Source organism: Eubalaena glacialis, chromosome 4, assembly GCF_028564815.1.
Source record: "Eubalaena glacialis isolate mEubGla1 chromosome 4, mEubGla1.1.hap2.+ XY, whole genome shotgun sequence".
Lineage (NCBI taxonomy): Eukaryota > Metazoa > Chordata > Mammalia > Artiodactyla > Balaenidae > Eubalaena > Eubalaena glacialis.
In genome coordinates this window covers 80358248-80375407 of record NC_083719.1, presented here as the reverse complement: position 1 = coordinate 80375407, position 17160 = coordinate 80358248, and the positions used below count along the sequence as shown (strand labels likewise).

Here is a 17160-nt window from a genome sequence, read left to right as displayed (position 1 = left end):
GCTGGATTTTGATGATAACTTTGGTAGCTCTCAAGTTGGATCCAAGTAAATAATAAAGCAACATTAAATCAAAGTGAATAAAAAGCAGTTCCTAAAAATGAAAAAAAAAAAGCAAATGACCCTAATTAAACAAAATTAGTGACCATACAGAAGTTTGGTGATCAAAACTAATATCACTAATAAAATATCACTATTTTAGTTGGCTTCAAAGCAATAATTTGATAGTAGGGGTGAGTATTCCTGAAGGCCAAGAAGAATTGTGAAGAAATCTTAACTTTTACTTCAGACGTCGTAACTAAAAGTTAAGACATCTTAACTTTTAGTTAACATTGTTAATCAATGTTATTGCTATTTTGAAACTGTTATGTCTATTCTAAGATAAAGCAAATAAATAATTTTATTAGTGTCATTTGGAACCAAGAAACTCAACCCAAGTGATGGTGTAAATATAAAATCAGAGAAGTAAAAAACCTACGAATTTGACTTGGAAATACAGTGTAAATCCTTAATGCATTGTCTCTAAAAATACACGTATCCTAGCTCATCTTATTAAAAAAAAATCTTAAAAACAATGACCAATCCAGTAGTAATAGGCTCACCCAGTACTCAGATTGCAATTTAATTTCCAGCTTAAACAGAAGCTGGGATTTTTTTTTTTTTTTTTTAATAAATTTATTTATTTATTTTTGGCTGTGTTGGGTCTTCGTTTCTGTGTGAGGGCTTTCTCTAGTTGCGGCGAGCGGGGGCCACTCTTCATCGCGGTGCGTGGGCCTCTCACTATCGCGGCCTCTCTTGTTGCGGAGCACAGGCTCCAGACGCGCAGGCTCAGTAGCTGTGGCTTACGGGCCCAGTTGCTCCGCGGCATGTGGGATTTTCCCAGACCAGGGCTCGAACCCGTGTCCCCTGCATTGGCAGGCAGATTCTCAACCACTGCACCACCAGGGAAGCCCAGAAGCAGGGCTTTTTGATGAAATGCCTGAGTTACAGTCTGAGGCAAGAAATATACAAGATGAGCGTGGTTCATCTCATCAGACCAGAAAGTGAGGAAGCTATCAAAGACGACTTGAGGTCTTGCGAAAAGGATTCAGGAAGTAGTAAAGGGTTTCCTGTTCGCTAAAGAGGGGACAATTTGGGCATTAACAATGATAATGGATTGTTAAAACTCATCAAATAACTTCAAATCCATGAGTTCATAATGAGACTTAGAAAATTACTGGTCTACTTACTTTGAAAGGATGCTAGCAATTTAACTCATTTTGAAAGCTGGAAAAGAAGGAAAAGAAATGAAAGTGCATTTCCTGTATGAACTGTACCTCAAAGTTAACAAATATGGTGAGGGAAATTTTCTCCTTATAGAAGAAGTATTCCACCTACTAGTGAATAAATGATATAATGGGTAAATAAAGAATGATATAATATCACCATTTTACTGCCTCTAAATAAATAGTGGATGAAGTCCCTGTAGGGGTATGAGGAACTGTATAATGGAAGGATAAGGCTGAAAATAACCTGAACACACAGATCAAACAACCTCATACAAAAAGAGACAACCAAACATTGCTTTTCTAATAGAAGTCCACAACAACTCTTAAAATACATTCTTGCCAAGAAGAACTGAATTTAAATCTGAGCCTCTAGATCTAACAGTTTACAAGAAATACAAGGGACAGAAAAATCTGTCAAATAATACCACAGAGATGCAGTCAGTAAAATCTGGAAAGCAGGAAATGTCTGCAGGAAAAACTGCCTAATTTATTCCACAAAATAAATTGCAAGGGGAAAAAAAAGAGGGAGAGGGAACTGTCAGGTTAATGAAAGAGACTTAAGAAATATGTGATTCAGTTGCAGTGTATGAACTGTGTTTGGATTTCCAGTCCATGAAGAAACAAAATCAACTAAAGAGATAAACTAAACTGGATATTTAATACTATTTAATAATAATATCATATTTAACATTAAGGAATAAGTGATTTTGTTTTAAAAATGATACTCATTTTGTGGATGTTTAAAAATAGTAGGGGTTTTTTTGTTGTTTGTTTTTACATATGAGTACTAAAGTATTTATGGATGAAATTTTAACATGTTTGAGATTGTGTATTTGTGGGAAGCTGGATTATTTGAAACAAGATTGGTATGAGTTGTTAATTGCGAAGCTGGTTGTTAGATAAATGGTAATTCATTATATTCCTCTCTTGTTTATATTTGAAATTGAGCATAGAAACAAGCTTGAAAAGAAACTTTAATTTGAATTGCTATTTTATGTTTAAATGTTGTATTTCTACTTAATTTACCCTAAGAAAACTATAATTTTATCAAAGTACCCATAAACATGATGGTGGGTTTTTTTTTTGGTAAATTGAGAAAGATGAGGAAAAGAATTCAGTGTTTTTAATAATCTACCACCTTATTACTGTTGGGCTAGTGAGATTTAATATAAGTAATAAGGATAACTCTTTTTTTTTTTTTTTTAATTATTTATTTATTTATTTATTTTTGGCTGTGTTGGGTCTCCGTCTCTGTGCGAGGGGCCTCTCCAGTCGCGGCAAGCGGGGGCCACTCTCCATCGCGGTGTACGGGCCTCTCACTGTCGCGGTCTCTCCCGCTGCGGAGCACAGGCTCCAGACGCGCAGGCTCAGTAATTGTGGCTCACGGGCCCAGTTGCTCCGCGGCACGTGGAATCCCCCCGGACCAGGGCTCGAACCCGTGTCCCCTGCACTGGCAGGCGGACTCTCAACCACTGCGCCACCCGGGAAGCCCAGGATTTCCTTTTTAAATAAATTATGTAAAGCATTTACATGGTTCAGAACCTGACAACTCATTTCTATCCTTGTTCCCTCTACGTTCTTCCCTCCCCTCCCTTTGTAGGTAACCATTTTTAATTTAATTGTTGTTTTATGCTGCCATTATTGCTTTTTTCAGAAGCATAAGCAACTATGTGTAAACATTTCCCCCTTCATATACAAAGGAAGCATACTATAAACACTTTTGCATCTTGCTCTTTTTACCTAACTATATCCTATAGTTCATTCTATGGCAGTATGTAAAACATTCCTTACTAATTCTTTGTCTATTCTTAATCCTGCTATAAACAACTAAATAAAATAAATACTTTATACTTTTAATACCTAAGGTGAAGACATTCTAATAATAAACCTATGCCTTTAGAGTAGTCTAGGCTCAGGCTGTTAGCTTTTGTCTCCAGCCAACTTTTGCCTAGAGAGTATGAAAGGAAGATTCCTACCTTCACTTAAGAATTTTGATTTATTAACGAGGAATTTTGACTAGCTACTTTATGACTAATCAAGATATAATTAACAATATAGGCTCATGATAGTTCCCAAATTCAATCATCCGTCCATTTACTTTTCAGGTATTTACTGAGCGCCCACCTGTGTAAGGTATGCTGGGAAAAATAAACAGTACCCTCAAGAAGCTTGTAAGCAATTAAAATGATACCCCTCTGCTTAATTCTTCTTTCCTAAGGGATTAGTTCATCTTCCCTTTCTTCTAAATGTTCCGTGATTACTGTACCTGACTTGTTTGTGTCTTCAGTGCTCCCCATACTCCTAGTTCAGTTATCTTAAATATGCCCAGAGTGGTATTCATTGGTTGACATGACTGTCTCTCCATAACAGGTTAGAAGTTCTTTTAATGGTAAAGACTTTGTCTCATCTCAGTCTTCCCAGTGCCTAACGAATGAAAGTTCTCAGTAAGGTTTATTGAATAAATGAAAAACGTCTCTTGCCTAGTGGGTTAAAGGAACAATAAAATTGTGTGTCAGGAAAAATATCTTCTCTGATATTCTTGTTGAAATTTCAAGGGACCCAAGTAAAATACAGTATGGTAAATTTTGTTTTTGTTTTTTAATTAAAAGACACTATGCTGTTCTTGAACCAGGTGTCTAGAGGGTAGAAATTGTGGCAGAAATGTAGAAAAACATATATTCCACTAGATTCCCAGATTTTAAAAATAGGCATATGTTTGTTCACACCTTAAGCATTTTAATTTATATCTAACTTTTGGAATCAAAAGTCTTCTTGAAAACTTTTATGTCTGTATTTCCATGTAGAAACTTCTTGCTCTCGAAAAGGAGAAATTACTTTTAGAAAGGGATTACTTTTTGATATTGCAGGATTTTCTTAGAGTAATACCTCCATCTGGTGGTATTTCTGAAAATTACAGCAAGAGAACATGAAGCTTGAGTTTTGCTGTGTGTTGGTGTATATTCCCTGTTGTTTCTCATGAAGCCAGATGAAATTACATCAAAAGCTGAGTCTACCATGTATTTCAAAAATTTAATGCCCTGGTTTTCAACAATTCAAATGTAAACACCAAGTGAACAAATGGCCTTTTGGATAATAGTAATTTATACAATCATTTATTTCGTACAGACCATCTCTAGGTCACTTCGGACTGAAAATAAGTTCTGGAGAATGAGATAGTTTCTCATTGAACTATTAATTGCTTTCACATGTGTGTGTATAGAGGCTAGGAAAGATTGTGAGAATTTGCTATTTCAGATTTATTACTAAGGAACCGTAAAAGACTCAATAATTTTCTCAGAGAAGCAATTACTGATCTTATTTTTTAGTAAATTGTATTTTATCGTAGTTTAGTGGTAATTAATTTACATTCCCCTGAGATGATAGAACATAAAATGTAAACTTGAAAACAAGTTGAAACTATAAATTAATTTGTTTTCTACCTTTTGCTATGAGAATTTTTAACACATTTAACCTTTTCTTCACAGAATTCATTCTTTATGTTTACTACATCAAATAGCCTTTTAAAGATAGGGACTGCCGCTTAAACTTTTCATTTTCCCAACTTTCTAGCCCAGGATTCTGTACTTGGTAGGTTTTGTTCATTATCTTGGAGGAAGATTGTGATCTGATTGCTTGTGTTTTATCCCAAACTGTACTAAATCTATCCAGTATGTCAGTTATTACCAGAGATTAACATTAATTCCTTTTTCTATTTGTTTGGTTATAGACAGTTGACATATGAACTGAACAAGGTTTAATGATTTGGGGCTTTTTGCTGAGTTAAGAAAAACTAAATTTTTTAATGAATTTTGTTTGAAATCTGTTTATTTTCAAATTGTAGCCAGTCGGATGATGATTCTGGGTCAGCGTCAGGCTCTGGATCTGGTTCAAGTTCTGGAAGCAGTAGTGATGGAAGCAGTAGCCAGTCAGGTAGCAGTGACTCTGACTCTGGATCTGAATCGGGCAGTCAGTCAGAGTCTGAGTCAGACAATTCCCGAGAAAATAAAGTTCAAGCAAAACCACCGAAAGTTGATGGAGCTGAGGTAATAAATAAACTATCCAATGAAAGGTAGATTTCTTGTATTACTTTGGGAAAATGTATAGCTTTGGTTTAGAGCATTCTTAATCTAGCTTTTAGAAAATGTTAATTTCAAATATTAAAATACACTTTAAGTGATTCTCAAACTTGTGGTTCAGTATCTGGGGACTGATTGGCTTGGAAGAGAAGCAGTCTAACTATATGAACACATACAAAACTTTGTTAACTATACAAAACTGTACAAAACTTTGTAACACATACAAAAATGAACACATACAAAACTTTCTCTTTTTGAGGCAGAAATTGTTGCATAAACATTCATTGTCTCATGGATAAAAATTTAAGGCTTTGTGAGGTCTTTTTGTTAATCTTACAGTGTGATCTCTACTTTCAAGATCTTCAGAGGAGATACTTTATTGCTAATAGGAGACTTTAATAGAACTCTGCTTCCTTGAAGATACATGGTAGAATCGGCTAAGAGCCATTCTGTTTAAAAAAGGCTATTACAAGATTTACTAAAACTTGTCTATACCTCAGAATAGTATACAGTAGTGTTACTTAGAGTACCAGTCATGATAAGATGCTTGGGCCAGAATATACATACAGCTTCCTTCATTCAGGAAGTCTTGCTATCAAAAACAAACAAAAACAAAAAGTCAGTTGAACTAAAACTGTGCTTAGTTGATTTGCATTCTGACTCAAGCTCTTCATCTTCACCTCACGCCAATTAAAACAATAGCAGCCGCACTTTGAGTAGCACTGGTGTCATATATTATCACATCGTTTTTGAAAATAATAGTCTTAATACCAAAGAACATATTGATTGATTGTCTGTGAAACTCAAAACACCATAAATTATTTATATACAACTAAAGCTCAGCATTTTATTTTAATTATATTGCAATAATATTGTATTACATATAATGTGAGTAAGAAAAATAGTCTTAATTTATTATTTGGAGGCAGTGAAAATGTTGGTACTACTTTTCAATAAATTAATCTTTTTCCAGTTTTCTCAAAACTTTGTTCACTTGTTTATATTTCTATTATAGTTTTGGAAATCTAGCCCTAGTATTCTGGCTGTTCAGAGATCTGCAATGCTCAAGAAGCAGCAGCAGCAGCAACATCAAGCTTCATCTAATAGTGGATCAGAAGAGGTGAGTTTTCATTGTGAAAACTCTTATCTGAAAAGTAGACATGATATGTAATCATTTAGGTAGCAATTTATGAAATTACTAGAAACAGTAAGGGTTTTAAAAGGATAGGAAAATAACTACATTTAAATATGTGTATCAATAGCCTTGAAATGTAGACATATTTTTATCCAAATTTCTTCTTGTTTCTAAAACAAACAACAGAAATTTGTATGCATTTGCTCATAACAGCAAAACTAGAATAAACTAAATATGAATACTAGGAAAATACACATACACAAACACACACATGTATGCACTCACATATATGAATGAAGAAGTACTATACTGTTAAATCATATTTGTACAGAACATTAATAACAGAATTCTCAACATGTTTTTAAAAGAATAGGCTGCAACTGTAAACATTGTAGTTCCTGTGCGCACATGAGCACACATGCAGGTGTGTTTGCACAAAGACATTCAGGAAGAACTGTAGGTTTCCCCAACTATCCGAAAGTAGAGTGTTCCTTTCCTAAGCCAAATGGTGTAAAGCAAAGAAGCTATTTCCTTAGGACACATCTTGGTAACTGTTGTGCAGAATAAACGGAGATAAAGCACAGATGCTCACAGACACAGTTCAGAATTAGGGAGCTAGTGCTGAGATGCGGAGTGTAGTTCCCAGGGAAGGAGCTTGGAGGTGCTGTTCTCGCTGCTCCGCATGCTTGCCGCCTCTATAACAGCTCTCTGCAAAACAAATGCTGAACGCTGTTTTTGCTTTTTGCTGGTTTTTGTAAAAGTAAAAATTCTCTTTGGATTTTTTTCAGTTAGTGAAAACAGGTACCAATGAAGGTTTTTTGTAAAAGTGAAGTGGTAGAAATTGAACTTTCAAAGAGTGGGGGATATTTGTGTATCAAAAACTGCCTGATGAGGAAGAAAAATATTAAATGAAAATTTGACATACCAACAATTAGGATTCCTTTTTGAGGCCATACTAGGCAACAGTAATAGTCTCCAGAGACAGTAGATTATAAGATTTTATACAAAATGCTGATGTTTACCTAATTTCACTGGCTGTTATATATTTGCAATAAAAATGTTATTAATTACTTTATGTGCTAATTAATGGTATAAACATAACATGGAAAAAAGGAGCCTTTATTATTAAAGTGAATGTTAATAAAAAGTAATAAAAGTAGTAAAGTAATACAAAGTTAATAAAAGTAATAAAAATATATTATGGTTAAATTCTAATCATTAATAACATTAACTTCATATATTTTTCTCTACAGGATTCTTCTAGCAGTGAAGATTCCGATGACTCATCGAGTGAGGTCAAAAGGAAAAAGCATAAAGAGTATGCCGTTTTGTTCAACTGATTACTTTTATATCAAGAAAATCCTAATGATTTTGTATTTCTTCCTTTATGAACAATTGTTGCCAAAAGTGAACTTCTTGGTTCATGGCATTTTATTAGGTTAATTTAAACCATTAATTTTTAACTTTTATCTTTCCGTGACAACCTGAGTTTTTTGTGCCATTTGTTTATCTCCTATAACCCCTCTCCCCTATATATTTTTAAACTTCAAAGATCTTCTTAGTCACAATATCAGAAAATCTTGATAACTTGAGAAACCTATATAGAAGTGTAGGGACCAACAGATGATAGATTTTAGGTGATTCTGATGTTAATAGCTATCCTTACTATTTATCTGCACATGAAATTTACTTGTTCTGTAGAACTCATTTAGAAACTCACTGTAATTTCCTAAAGATCTTGACCCAGGAAGTGTTAAGAGTACCTCAGATCTCAGTTCTGATATTTTAGATGGTCTGAGTTTTTTTTCTCTCATTTCTCATTGTTCCATTGTCTTGTCTCTTATTTTTCTCTTTGTCTTGGGTATTCTGCACTTTCACTTTGGTGCATCCAGCTTTGGATTTGTTATTTATCCCACTTTATGCACTTTATTTTATGTATCTTTAATGTGAAGATTCATGAGTTTTACTAGTTTCTGAAAATTCAGTCATTGTATCTCTAGGCATTTTCTCTTTCCCATTCTGTAAATCTTCTCTGTTACTACAGTTAATAGATATATATTGTATCTGTCTTACTGGATCATATCTATTGTATATATTTGTTGGATCATCCATCCTATCCATGAATCTTACTGTATCATGTTTTTTATCCTTTTATTGCTATGCTGCATTCTGGCTGATTTCTTCAGATCTGTCTTCTGTTTTACTAAGTGTATTTTCAACTACTGTGTCTCATCAACTGTTTAACTCTTCCACTGAGTTAGTAATTTCTGAACTTAGCATGGGTGCAAGCAAAGAATATTTTTAAAACAAAAGTAATTTGGGATGATGGAGAGATTTGGTTGGATATACAAATCATAATATTTATTATAAAAATGTAAAACGGAGACTTTTTCATATATCCTGCCTATTGCTATTGTCTAATGTGCAAACTCTGAAAACAAATCTCAAGATAAAAAAATTAGTTTCTCTATTATGTTTTTTATCATAAACCAGATTTTATCATATGTGCTTGCTTGTGTAACCCTTAACACAGTCATAATTGATGCAAGCCATGCAGAGCAATGGAGTAGCAACAGCAACTGTGAGACAGGATGTAGTGTATACGTAAGAACTTAAATGTGTATCTTTCATTTGAAGTTTATATTACAGCAGAATATTAACAGTGCATCCAATATTTTTTTCTTTACATGTTAATTGGAATTAAATAGACTAAAAATAGTAATAAAGTTAAGGTAATAATTGAATGTTGGTTAAGATGGGATTTTTTGTTTGTTTTTCCATTTTCTGATACCTTATTTTAAGCTTCTTAATGAACATGTTGTATTTTAAAAATCATTTTTGAAGGGTATGTTTTTAAAAATCACAATCTCCAGAAAATTAAGATGAAAGGGATTAGAATCTCTTTTTGAAATGGCAGTATAATAATTATACAAGGTTTTCAAAATTAAACACTGTGACTCTTCAAATTAACATACTGTGTTTTCATCTATACTAATAATCAAAATAGATCCACTTAATTTGCCTTTCACTGAGGTATAACTAAATAATTAACAGAAAACTCTGGAGTTGGAGAAATCTGTGAAGAATATTTTCTAGCATTTTTCTTATTCTATAGACATTTGAATATTTTTATAATGGGTGAAAGCAATATTTTTGATATCAGCTGGAATGTAATTTAGCCTGATTATTTTTATATCTTATCAGACATAATTTGCTATGTGATAAGTATGAATAAACATCCTTTATATATTTTACATACAGTGAAGATTGGCAGATGTCTGGGTCAGGATCTCCATCTCAGTCTGGTTCAGATTCAGAATCTGAAGAAGAAAGAGATAAAAGTAGTTGTGATGAAACAGAATCTGATTATGAGCCAAAAAACAAAGTTAAAAGTAGAAAACCTCAAAATAGGTAAGTATAGTATGTTCTTGGTTTGATTCTGAAAATTGTTGGTTACAGAAGGTATTCGTTCTTTTTCTCACAGTTTCTCAAATCTTATTTTATGCCAGTATTTCTGTAAAACACCTCTCTCCCCTGGTCTTCCCTAGATCTAAGTCAAAAAATGGAAAAAAGATTATTGGACAAAAAAAGAGACAGATTGATTCATCTGAGGAGGAGGATGAAGAAGACTATGATAATGATAAAAGAAGCTCTCGTCGACAAGCAACTGTCAATGTTAGCTATAAGGAAGACGAAGAAATGAAAACAGATTCTGATGACCTACTTGAAGTCTGTGGAGAGGATGTTCCTCAACCCGAGGAAGAGGAATTTGAAACAATAGAACGGTTTATGGATTGTCGGATTGGGAGAAAAGGAGGTATTTTTTTAAGAAACATTTATTTTTTGGTTGTTTCAGTAATATTTACTAGAGTAAAGTATTTCTTGAAGATTTTTCAACTTTGAAAGCCAAGAGGGTGGATTTTTTTCTTTTTACTTATTTGCTATAAAATATACTTTGCTTAGCCTGAATATTTTCTTCCAGGAAGTATCCATTTGATCTCATCGTACGTTGTGGATATTAGGGAATTTTTAACCTGTGCATTTGAGTTTTTCTGTTACCATACCTAAATAAATAGTTGTTTTTTAAGTATTTTCAATTTGACATATGGTTTGGTTTAAAACTTCTTTCTTCCATCTCAAATATGTAAGTTATTTTTTAGTTACCTTGACATACATTTTTTTCCTTTCAGTTTTTTTAAGACATAATTGACAGTGCAGCACTGTATAAGTTTCAAGGTGGGCAGTATAATGACTTGACTTACATATATTGTGAAATGATTACCATAATAAGTTTAGTTAACATCTGTCATCTCAATATAGATAGAATTTTTTAAAAAATTTCCCTTGTAATGAGAACTTTTAGAATCTACTCTCTTAGCAGCTTTCAGATATACCATACAGGAGTGTTTACTATAGTCATTATGTTGTACATTACATACCCAGTACTTATTTATCTTATAATTGGAAGTTTGTACTTTTTGACCACCTTCATCATACTTGCCCTACCTCTGGTTACTATGAATCTAATCTCTCATTCTATGAATTCTTCCCTTTCCTCCCTCCCTTTTCCATATATGTGTGATCACACAGCATGTCTTTCTTTGACTTATTTCATTTAGCATGATGCCTTCAAAGTCCATCCATGTTGTCACAAATAGCAGATTTCCTCCTTTTTTATGGCTGAATAGTATTCCATTGTATATGTACATGTATATGTATATGTATGTATCATGTTTTTTTTAATCCAGTTATCTGTCAGTGGACACTTACGCTCTTTCCAAAGTGTCTTAGCTATTATAAGTAATGCTACAGTGAACATGGGGGTGCAGATATCTTTTCCACAGTGATTTTGGACATGTAGTTTTTAAAGATGATTTTTAGTTATTTTAATTTCCAATTATTAATGTTTCAATCATCAGTTATCATAAATTGCTGTATGATCTCATGTGAGCTGCTGTCTTTTTGACCTTTTTTTTTCTAATTTTAAAACCGAGGGGATTAAATTAGATAATCTTTCTGTTCTAGAATTCAGAGTTTCTTTTATAAATGTGTAATATAATTTCCCATAAATTCTTACACCCTGTTTGTTATTTAAAAGAGCATATATTTTTCTCTTTATATTCTTGAAGTTTTGAGTTGAAATGCTTCTATAACAGAATTACATGGAATGTATTGTGCTTTTCTTTTCAGCTACTGGTGCTACTACAACCATCTATGCAGTTGAAGCAGATGGTGACCCAAATGCAGGATTTGAAAAAAACAAGGAACCAGGAGAGATCCAGTATTTAATTAAATGGAAAGGATGGTCACATATCCACAATACTTGGGAGACAGAAGAAACCCTTAAGCAGCAGAATGTTAGAGGAATGAAAAAATTAGATAATTATAAGAAAAAAGATCAGGAAACAAAAAGATGGTATGTTTTATATTAGAGTTAAAAATTAATGATGCTTTATTTCTTTTTCAGTTTCTTCATTATTCAAACTGATTCACATGATGAGTGGCAAAATGGGAGACTTTGTGCTACAGATGGTTTTTGGAGGATGGGTTATTGGGGGAGATTTTTAAGTCTGTTCTTGGATTAATAATCTTTCAGGTTGAAAAATGCTTCTCCAGAAGATGTGGAATATTATAATTGCCAGCAAGAACTTACAGATGATCTCCATAAGCAGTATCAAATAGTGGAGCGAATAATTGGTTAGTAATAAATGATTCTAATTAAACATTTATCTTTCCATGCTTGAAGTCATCTGAAAAAAATCTTAAATTTACTGCTTACACATCAAATACAGTAGCTTGCTCTTACTATAATAATAGAGTATTTAAATCAGATGGCTTATTTTTACTTGTATAGTTTTTAACCAAGAATTATTCCTTGGATAAGAGTGTAAAAAGTAAAATAAATACCTGATTTATCTCACAGCTCATTCCAATCAAAAGTCAGCTGCTGGCTATCCTGATTATTATTGCAAATGGCAGGGCCTTCCATACTCAGAGTGCAGCTGGGAAGATGGAGCTCTCATTTCCAAAAAATTTCAAGCGTGCATAGATGAGTATTTCAGCAGGAATCAATCAAAAACTACTCCTTTTAAAGACTGCAAAGTGAGTATTGTTTGCCATTTTTAATTATTGAAAATATATTTATGCATCATAAATATTACAAGCCTACATAGAGAGTTGGATCCTGATTTCACATAGGCTAAAGGAGAGAACTGCTTGGATGGTAGGTCTTACAGGAAATGATGTTCCTGTAATTGCTATGCCATCTTACATGTGGCACTGTCTTTTAGCCTTGGTGAGTGAATCTGTGTCAGATAGATAATAAATTGGTGGTGGTAGTTGTGGGGAGTGGGTTAGGGAGATCAAAAAGGGAAAATTCCTTGGAAACTAGATGTATATGCTTGATTTAAAAGGTAGTGAAGGACTTCCCTGGTGGCGCAGTGGTTAAGAATCCGCCTGCCAATGCAGGGGACACGGGTTCGAGCCCTGGACCAGGAAGATCCCACATGCCGCAGAGCAGCTAAGCCCATGCGCCACAACTACTGAGCCTGTGATCTAGAGCCCGCGAGCCACAACTACTGAGCCCACCTGCCACAACTACTGAAGCCTGTGTGCCTAGAGCCCGTGCTCCACAACAAGAGAAGCCACCACAATGAGAAGCCCGTGCACCACAACGAAGAGTAGCCCCCGCTCGCCACAAGTAGAGAAAGCCCACGCACAGCAATGAAGACCCAACGCAGCCATACATACATACATACATACATACATTTATTTATTTATTTACTTATTTTTTAAAAAGTAGTGAATATTTTCCATGATGGTAGGAAAGGAAAAGAGGGATGTCCCATAAGAAAGTATCCAGGACTACCTTGCCTAATATAATATCTTTGTACTTAAAATTACTATTAGTGATAGTTTTGGGTGTGTACTACTAGAATTTGTTTTCTTATTACAAGATGGAATTAAATTCATAATGGTAATTTAGAAATCAGAAATCAAATGGGAAGTTAAACCAGTTTTATGGTTTATTTCTACGTCAGGGCTGGAGCGATGGTTAAATGAATAAGTTTAACATAGCTTTTGCTTGTGAAACATGTGAGACCCAAGTATTTCAGTAAGAACTTACTTATCTATCATTTTTTATTCACAAAAGAGAGCAAAATATTTTACCGTACATTGTTACAGTAATAGAAAACAGTCTTCTTTGACTGAATCCTCAGATATATTTTGAGTCATGGAATTTTTGGGCTTGATGATTTGAAATGAAATTTTAAAATTTATGGTAAAAGATAAAAGATCTTCTTCTTTTAATATGATTTCTTATGTTTAATAATTCTTCATATTAACATTTATTTCTACTAAAGGTTTTAAAACAGAGGCCAAGATTTGTAGCCCTAAAGAAGCAGCCATCCTATATTGGAGGACATGAGGGATTAGAATTAAGAGATTATCAACTGAATGGTTTAAATTGGCTTGCTCACTCTTGGTGCAAGTAAGTATATTTTGAATTGTCTATTTAAGAGGGTAAAAATTTTACAAATACAGGGTTTGGAAAAGATTTCTACCAACGTAAAGAATAAGACCCTTTGGTGTTTATATGCAGGTCTTTGAATTTCCAATTATATAAACAGTACTTATTACATATTAAGAAGAAAGAACCTTTTGATCGTTGCAGTATTTAAATAAGTTTTTATTGAAATTGAAATCAGAATATGTATACATTCTGTTTCACAGTAGTCCTGGACTATTTCTCTTCCAGTTATTTCTAATATCCATTTAGGCCTCTATTTTTCTTTCCTCTCTCCTATGTCCCCTACTCTGTTCTTGGCAATATAGGTGACTAAGGTGCAATTTTTTTTTAAAACTTTACCATAGCTGTAGTTTTATCTGGGCTCTACCACTTGTAGATGGGTTGTGTTCTTGTCTACATATCTGATTATAGGTAATGCTGTTAATCTTTTAGCTGCTTCTGGTCTAAAATGATAAACTCTTCTCTTACACTATTATAATGGCCTTGACATTTATTATTTATAGTTAATAAAAGTGGCATATTATAAATAATACTATCAGATTCATCTTATTTAACTTCATATAAACCTGTACATGGATTATGTAAAAAGGTGTCTTGTAAATTTGAATCTTTATTGCATACATGATTTTTGTTTTTAACTTTGTAGAGGAAATAGTTGCATACTTGCTGATGAAATGGGCCTTGGAAAAACAATACAGACGATATCATTTCTGAACTATTTGTTTCATGAACACCAATTATATGGACCTTTTCTATTAGTAGTACCACTCTCCACTCTCACTTCCTGGCAAAGGGAGATTCAAACATGGGCTTCTCAAATGAATGCTGTGGTTTATTTAGGTGACATCAACAGCAGAAACATGGTAAGTTGTTTCTCCACAAATTTAGAAATTTAGACAAACTTGTCTTTGAGGACACATCTTGATTTGTCTTTATAAAGTCTTAGTTTCTAGCATTAAACTTGCCACACAGTAAGATTCAATACGTGTTTGATTGGCTTAATAAAAATTAATTTTTGGTTTAGTGTTACTTTATATATATATATTTTTCCTGCCTTATTGAAAGTTTCAAATATGCATGAAAGCCTACAGAAGAGTATAATAAATTTCCATGTGCATAGGTACAACTTCACAATTTTAACTCTTGCCAGTTTTGTTTCATCTGTACCTCTACATGGTACTTTCCTCCCAGTTGTTGTGAAGCAAACCCCAGACATAATATTTAATCCTCAAAAAAAAAAATCACTTGTGTTTGTCAAATGAGAACTTCCTTCAGTAAGAAGTGTATATTAAAAATGTGTCTTTTTTTATAGAAGGTTTTGATATGCTGGAGTATTTATATTTTATTTATGATAAGTAAGATCATTGTAGCTTGTTGGACTATATAAAGAATAGTTAAAATTATTTTATTACCTAAACATATAGACATAGTTTTTTGTGTATTTTGAATGGATTTTATTTTAGATATTCAAGTAACAGTATACTTTTTTTTACTGTTTGTCCTAAAATTGTCTTTGAAATTTCTTGATAGATAAGAACTCATGAATGGATGCATCCCCAGACCAAACGGTTAAAATTTAATATACTGTTAACAACTTATGAAATCTTATTGAAGGATAAGGTGTGTATTATCTGTATTTCTCTGTTTAGTATACATCAGTTTTTTCTTTACCATACGTTGTGGATAGGATGAGAAGATAACTTAAATCAGGGGTCAGCAAATTAAAGCCTGTGAGTCAAATCTGGCTTATCTGTTTATTTTTTTTATGATCCTTGAAGTAAGAATAATTTTTACATTTTTAAAGTGTTGTAAAAACAAGCCAAAGAATATGAAACTAGTTTGGTGTAGTGTCTGTTGATTTCTGAAGTCTTTAAAGAGGAGGAAGATACTTAACAGGATTACGCTACCACTGGGTAAATGCTTTATAGCTATTGTCTTATTTAATTCTTCATAATTACTTTATAATATACTGCTGTCCCTATTGTGAAGAAAAGTCAAGTCTCAAGGAAGTTAATGAACTTGCCTGAGGTCATGCAACTGTTAAGTAGCAGAATCAGGTTTGTCTCTGTTTTAAGTCGGAGACCCACGTTTATATATTGGAGATATACAATTCATAAAATTTATACAGTAAATTATAACTACACTTGGAGTAACACACTGTTCCAAATTTATATTCTGCAAATTAACATTAATAGAGGTTTCTACTGGGCTTAGGCTTAAAAATCTTCTGTAAAATTTTTAAATGATACCATAGTTTTTATTTTCAATATGTAAGCTGGTAAAAAAACTTTCATTTTATTATATTATATTTTGTTTTTCTAATGGCTCAATTAGTCATGGAAGGAACTTTATTTTGCATGTTGAGTTACTTGATTTGAAGATTCCAATAAATCTTAGAATAATACATAATTTTTATCTGAATATTAGACATAGGTTTGTTTTTAAATTTGCCTCATTTTAATGTTTCTCTCGAAATATTAACTATGTTTTTCTGTTCATTTTAAGGCATTCCTTGGAGGTCTAAATTGGGCATTTATAGGTGTAGATGAAGCACATCGATTAAAGAATGATGATTCTCTTCTGTATAAAACTTTAATAGATTTTAAGTCCAATCACCGTCTCCTTATCACTGGAACTCCTCTGCAAAACTCCCTCAAAGAGCTCTGGTCTTTGCTACATTTCATTATGCCAGAAAAGTAAGATAAATTGAGATATACAATGTTAGTGTTAGTTTTGTATGCTAAGTTTAGCAGGAAAATAATTAGTGTAGGTAATAAGGTCAGAAGGAGGTTATATTGTCCCAAACATTGGACCAGGGATTATTAAGAAGAAACGAAATGGAAATGGGATGGAATATTTCATGTTTGAAATAATACTTTAATTTTTCAATTTTGTAAATAAATAAGCTTGAGCCACGTATAATAAATTACAACAGTTGATTTTGCCTGGGTTCGAAATATACCTTGCTTAAAAAATGGAAATAGTATCATTCTTAGTACTGAACAGTAGCAGTAACAACAGTAACGAGGTGCTCTTAGAAAATTCCATTTTCTAAATGAGGAAAACCAGACTAAAGATAAATAACTCATCCAAGTTCACATACATATTTTCTTTGAATAGATTCAGAACTTTCTTTGAGAAATATTTTAGTGA

The 17160-nt window shown here is 33.0% G+C and overlaps 1 protein-coding gene across 7 annotated transcripts in view; it reads left to right on the top strand.

Annotated features, from left to right (window-relative positions):
* CHD1 (chromodomain helicase DNA binding protein 1) overlaps positions 1 to 17160 on the top strand; it is a 74187-nt gene that overhangs the window by 21237 nt on the left and 35790 nt on the right. For all 7 annotated transcript variants that reach the window (XM_061189481.1, XM_061189480.1, XM_061189479.1 and 4 more), the window contains exons 3-14: positions 5107 to 5308; positions 6357 to 6461; positions 7730 to 7794; positions 9738 to 9887; positions 10025 to 10293; positions 11667 to 11892; positions 12073 to 12173; positions 12400 to 12578; positions 13841 to 13968; positions 14654 to 14870; positions 15538 to 15627; positions 16513 to 16703. In XM_061189481.1, the coding sequence (XP_061045464.1) occupies positions 5107 to 5308; positions 6357 to 6461; positions 7730 to 7794; positions 9738 to 9887; positions 10025 to 10293; positions 11667 to 11892; positions 12073 to 12173; positions 12400 to 12578; positions 13841 to 13968; positions 14654 to 14870; positions 15538 to 15627; positions 16513 to 16703 (1923 nt within the window). The remainder of the gene's footprint in view (positions 1 to 5106; positions 5309 to 6356; positions 6462 to 7729; positions 7795 to 9737; positions 9888 to 10024; positions 10294 to 11666; positions 11893 to 12072; positions 12174 to 12399; positions 12579 to 13840; positions 13969 to 14653; positions 14871 to 15537; positions 15628 to 16512; positions 16704 to 17160) is intronic.